Source organism: Balaenoptera physalus (assembly GCF_965194825.1).
Source record: "Balaenoptera physalus genome assembly, chromosome: Y".
NCBI lineage: Eukaryota > Metazoa > Chordata > Mammalia > Artiodactyla > Balaenopteridae > Balaenoptera > Balaenoptera physalus.
This window is the reverse complement of record NC_138904.1, coordinates 10474474-10480584: the sequence shown is the minus strand read 5'-3', so window position 1 is coordinate 10480584 and position 6111 is coordinate 10474474. Positions and strand designations below refer to the sequence as shown.

The window sequence follows — 6111 nt, the reverse complement described above, 5'->3', positions numbered from 1 at the left end:
AGGAAGATTTGATAAATTTATTTCCCCAATATCTTCAATATATGCGGAGTACTCAAGACTGGTAATAATGAATTCTGAGTAATGGGTTAAGTGGTTATTTAATTATTATGTTTCCACAGTGTCTGCCCCAGAAGAGCCAGATAGTACTTTTCAGACAATTTTTGGTTTTTATTACTTGCAGTGGAGATAGAGAAGTATATATAGCCAAGGATATTTGTTAATGATTATACACCCAAACCAAGGGTACATTCATACTAAGGAGAAACATATCATATATATTCTACTTTACAACTATCTCCTTTCATTAGATTATATATTATTGTATATACCTTTCCTATCAAAGCATTTAAATTAGGCTCTGTTCTATCATGAGGCATTTACAGGTAATGTATGTCTGAGTGGAAACTACCTGCACTCTATGCCCATCCTACCCCTAGTTGTTTCCTGTATTTCGTCATCTCAGCTTAAATTTCCCTTTCAGTGAATACGTTCCCTGTGTCACCATCTTTTTAAATAGAGATCGTACATACTAATATAAACAAGGATTGTTCCTTCACAGTTTATCATTTCTCAGTTTCTCATTTTGCAGAAATACATCATTCATGTACTTCTTTTACAAACGAACTTTAGGGCAGGGACAACACTTAAGTAGGATGGTAAGTTGCTATGAAACAATAGCTATTTACTCAACCAAAGTGGCAGTGAAAAATTTCAAAGGTAAACACAGATATTTAAAATGGATTACTTAACAGTAAAGAAAATTTACAATCTGTTATCAGAAGCAGGTATATATTTCCCTTATTATTTTCTAGCAGATCCAATTACATATATTAATTAAAATTCTTAACCATTAAAACTCCAATGTCTAGATAAAACCAAGAAGTAATCGGTAACCATGTGTCATATCAGCATTTCCTCACTGGCAAACTTATGAGTATATTCAATAACCACCTCTAGAAACATATATCGTCTCACAGTGTAGTTTCTTTCCTCAGTGTGGTATAAGACGTGTCCAATAACGTCAAGCATCTTTAGCTTTTCTCTAATAAGGCAAAAGTAGGTAAGCTGACTTGCTAGGCATTTAATATTTCAGTATTTTATTTTGGAAATTATATGGATATTCACTGAATTCTCATCATTTAACTTAAGGTAGAAAACCTCTAGATTCAAGTTACCAGAAAGGTTCGGAGAAACTATTTTTAAGTAACATGCCATAACACAAAATTATTCTCAAAGAGTTTACCTAAAAGCTGTAATCCCATTTATTTCTATTTTATTACATATGAAAATATCAAAATACCATTTTTTGTTGTTGACAAATTTTGTAACAGACTAGATGAGGTTACTGACTTTTAGTTAACCTAAGTGCAATAAAAGTATTATACGTGGTGTTGATAACTCTAAAGACATTTAGAGTCTGTATTAATTAAACCAACATATGAACTTCTCTGAGAGTTTAAGTCTCCAGAGGGGACAGGGATCCCAGGAGAGTGGGCCACGGAGGGAGGGACCAGATACATATAGAAACAAGAACGCAGCACACACACACACACACACACACACACACACACACACACACACACACAAAGGCCGAGAGGAGACAGACAGACACTCAGACGGAGCTCTTCACTCCATGGCTTTCCTGCACTTGAACAAAGGAATTCAAGTCTAGCAAAGAGCTGGGTTTGCCGGACACTCGCCTCTCATGCCACAGAGCTTCGGGCTCTCTGTCCCCTGGAAGAAAACTATCCAGCAACTTTGGCCACCATGCATTTCCTTGTACAGTTTTTGAGAGCTCCCAGTGTTTAAAGGTCCTGAGGGAAACCGGATTCTGATTTTCTGATTTCGAAGCGGGAACTCCTAGTTCCAATTGACACAGGCCAAAATAGGTATCGCAGGGCACCCGGGCATGCCAGACGCAAGGCCGGAGGCCTCCCTGGAGGCGAATTCCCTGTGGAACTTGGGCTGCTAGACTGGGGGGCGGAGCGTTGTTTCGGAGGAACATGGAGTCCTGGAGGCTGGCCTGTTCCCGCAGGGTGAGGGGCGCGGGCAGCCGAGGGGGGAGGCCCACTGCCCTGGCCCTGATTGGTGGTGTTGGGGACGAGCGGCCTGGGCGTGGCTCGGAGCTCGTACCCTCCGTCCCCCCAAGTCTTGAGGCAGGCACGGCTTCTCATGCCCCTGCGCATGCGTCCCCTCCCCCCATGCACCCCCGCCCCGCCGGAATTGTGCCCTCTACCGCCCTCCCCCCACACACGGAAGTCCACGGGCACAGGGTGTCTGTAGTCGCTGGGCCTGCGTGCTGTGCGGCCCACGTGCTGTGCTTGCAGCTCGCTCTCCTTCGCCGCGGCCCCAGCGCAGAGCCAGGTCCACATGGGCAGTGAGGCGGGGCCCGGGGAAGGCGGCACTGCCCAGGGACCCTGGGTCATCCTAGGTGTGGGAGGGGATCCTCAGGAAGCAGGGGCCCGCGGGTCCCCAGGTGTGCTGCGGCAGGTGGGTAGGGTGCCGGCACTAGCTGATGGGTGCGGCGAGGAGGCCGCCATCTTCAGCGGGGAGGTGGTGCAGCAAGGCACGGCCCTGTTGGAGGGAGAGGTGACGCGGATCGGGGAGGTGTTTTGGCTGCCTGTGGAGGACATCATGGAAGAGGTGGAGGTGGTGGCGGAGGAGGAGGAGGAGCAGGAACAGCAGGAGGAGCAGATGCTGGCGGAAGAGCCGGAGGAGAAGCCCCAGGAGGAGGGTCAGGAAGAGCCAGGGCCGTCCCCGCAGAGCGCCCCGTCCCCGCTGGAGGCGCTGGAGGCTCTGGAGGCCCTGCAGTTAGAGCTGAGCACTCTGAATACCCAAGCCAGCAGGACCTACACTGGGCTCAAGCGCAAGATCTGTGAGCGGCGGAAGCCTCACTTGGATGGCAGAAGCGCCGTCATTCGGGGCATCCCTGGCTTCTGGGCCAGAGCCGTATCCTTACAGAGGCCCCTTGGGGTTGGCTGCAGTGAAGGAGGAGCAGGCGTAGGAGCAGCGGGGGTGGGGGTGGGGGAGGGGGTGGGGGAGGGGGAGCGGCGGGCGCAGGCGCAGGCCAAGAGGACTGAGGACTGTGGGTACAGGAGGGCATGGGGGGCTGCAAAGGGGCAGCGGGAGCAGAGGGTGGGCCTGAGGCCACAGCTGTAGGTGTCTGAGCCAAAACTTCGGGTGAATGCTCTTGGCCTGCAGCGTGCACAGCAGTACTTCCCCAGGGTGGGGGGAAGAGGCCGTGGCAAGGTCACAATTGGGAGTAGCCCCGAGCACCCCTCACACAGAGCAGTTATTGGCAGTGTGATTATCCCGGGAAACTGGCAGCAGACAAGCGGAAGTCCCAATACCCGTCCTGGTCAGTCAGAGCCCGTGTAGTTAGTTGTTCCAGCTGCCTCAGTGCAAAAGCACAAGGTCCTGCCTACACACAGGGTGAAGCTGTAAGGGGCAGCAGTCCTTGGCCGGACACCAGGACCCCGGACACACTCTTGGGCCGGCAAGAATCCTTACCTCCACGGGCCCTTCACCAGCACACTCGAGTCTGTGGAAGACACACACGCGCAGGCACGCACCTGACCTCCCCGTGGACCCTGTGAGTCCTGCAGAACTCCAGACACACCCACGCAGCCCCTTCTGAAGACAGGAAACAGGGCAAAGGCCCAAGGCTTCATATTTGAACACACACGCATGCGCGCGTACACACACAGGCACACACACGCACACCCACACGCACACGCACACACGGCGTATGAGAAGGCATGAGGCAGCGACAGCGCATCTAGACTGCTTAAGAAGGGACATGCCGGCACCCAGCACACACAGGCCAGGGAGAGATCAGGTTCGTCCAGGAAACAGGCCCTCCCCCGGGTGGGTGCACTGGGCCCCAAGGAAGCCACAGGCAAGAGCACGTCTGATGGCAGGGCAGGGGCTGAGGACGTCTTTGAGGGCCAGACGGCCATTAGCGCTCACGGATCTGGCAGATGTCCTGCTGCAGTCTCTTCCTTTGGCCGGTCTGGGGACTGGCTCTGTGGCTTGTGGCTCTTCCTTCCCTGACATGTGGCATGTGAAGTCTCCTTGACCTAAAGCAGATTATGAACCACCCCCAGATTTCGGCCGTGATCAGTGACCAAGATGAAGACCTGCTTAGCTACATGATCAAGTTGGAGGTCAGTCTGGAGAGACTGGGGCCTCGTGGGTGGAGGCGGGTGGCCGGTAGGGAGGGGGCAGGGTTGTCCTTAAAGGTTGGGTGTAAGCAGCAGGAGAAGGGAAGGGGAAATGGTTCGTGGCTGCCAAGCAGGCAAGCTCGGGACCCCTAGAAGAGCTCCCGCCCTTCTCCTCCTCTTGGGCGTGGCAGGTGAAGGAACTGGGCCATCCGAGGCACCACTGCAAGTTGAAGTTTTTCTTTCGGCGCAACCCCTACTTCTGGAATAACATGATCCTTAAGGAGTATCACCTTAGCATCGCTGGTAGGAGGGGCTCCCAGGGGGGCTGGGGGGTGAGGGGAGGCTGCAGAAGGGCGTGGATGCTGGGCCAACGTGACTGTGATCCTTTCCTATCTCCCCTGTCTTCCTCCAGGATATAGGGCGTCTCGTTCCACTCACATCCATTGGTTCTGGGATTATGAACGGGGAGCTCCCAGCCGCAGGCAGGACCCCACCGGCCTTAACTTCCTCAACTGGTTGTCTGAACACAACTGCCCAGGGTCTAACAGGATTGCTGAGGTGGGGTGCCTCTGGTCCCCCTCAGCAGTGGTGACGTTGGAGTCCCCCGGCTGCTTGCAGGGAGGGATGTGGGCCTGGCCTGCCCCGTCCCGACCTGGCCCCTTTCCCCTACCAGATCATCGGCGAGGACCTGTGGCCCAATCCCCTGCGCTACTACCCCAGGGAGGAAGGCCCCACTGGGACAGGTAAGTGAGAGGAGGACAGGTGGGTAAGGAGCCCAGGGGTTGGGCGCTGAAATGAGTGTGGTCCGGGTACACTGGGGCTCTCCCTTTCCCCAAATGGGAAAGCTCAGGCTGAGAGCAGACTGTGGGCGGAGCTGGGTTTCAGGTCATCCCGGCCTTGGCAGCGGGTGAGAGGGTGAGAATGGAGCCGGGAGGACTGTAGGGCACACGGGGTAGCAGGACTCTAACCAGCTAAGCTTTCAGAGTGAGTGCCCCGGGTGTCTATGAAAGAGGCAGGCACCTCCTTAAGCAGGCACCTTTGTGTGAATCATCAGTCCCTGGCTTCAGCCTGCCCTCAGCTGGGGATCACCTGGGCCCCTCCCTCCTGGCAAAGGCCTACAGATGCTGAGGAGCTTCACTCCGAGTCTCCTCCCGCCTGTTTGCGGACTTTCCCGAGTCTTCTTTGAATTTTCACGTCCACCCCTGAGCCTCACCCGCGCCACCACACAGACAGTCCTGGAAACGGCACAAGGCTAGCTGGGGACAATATTGAGGACCTGGGGCAGGAAATGGCAAGGGACCACAAAAGGGCTGGGCCTACCGCCTACCAACGCCATGTCTCATATTGCTGGACACAGCCAGTGTCCCCTGCTGAAGGGCCTCATGCTCCCTGTTTGTGTTCCTGTCCCTGTGCTCCTGTGTGTGCATGCGTCTGTGTGTCGGGTGCACTCCAGACCCAGAGATGAAGGCGCCGGGGAGCCTCAGAGGTTGGCCAAAGAGCACCAGAGCCAGGAGGCGTCTACAGATGCGGTAGACGGGTGGAGGTGTCTACCTACGCGGTTCGGGTGCCCAGGGAAGAAACGAGGAAAGGATGGCCAGTGAAGGTTCCAGAGAGCAGGGCCCCACGTGCCGGGAATGACGCCCAGAGAGACATAAACACCGTTCACAAGTGCTCCTGTCTCAGTGTGTGTGTATAGGTACGGTGGTTCGTGGAGTATTCACGAGTGAATCAAGTGGTGTGGGGCTTCTTAGCCCGTGCCTGTGGACCTCCCTGTCTGTGGGCGAGATGGCGGGCCTGTGGAAGTGGAGGACGTGGGGAGGGCAGGACGACGTGGGATTCTGGAGAGGCCCAGGGCCTTCCTAACAGGGCAGGGACTGGGAGGAGGAGGAGGCAAAGAAAGAGAGCCTGCTTAACTGGAGACTTGCCCCGCAGGCAGGGCAAGGAGACA

At 54.3% G+C, this 6111-nt stretch overlaps 1 protein-coding gene across 1 annotated transcript; it reads left to right on the top strand.

The window, feature by feature from the left end:
- Positions 1 to 2370: 2370 nt before the first annotated feature.
- Positions 2371 to 5696, top strand: LOC309653391 (testis-specific Y-encoded protein 1-like; the record flags this gene model as incomplete). Its single annotated transcript, XM_082448016.1, has 6 exons — positions 2371 to 2949; positions 4089 to 4166; positions 4355 to 4466; positions 4576 to 4721; positions 4837 to 4906; positions 5617 to 5696. 6 exons carry the CDS (start codon positions 2371 to 2373, stop codon positions 5694 to 5696), a joined length of 1065 nt encoding a protein of 354 aa, XP_082304142.1.
- Between the last annotated feature and the right edge of the window lie 415 nt (positions 5697 to 6111).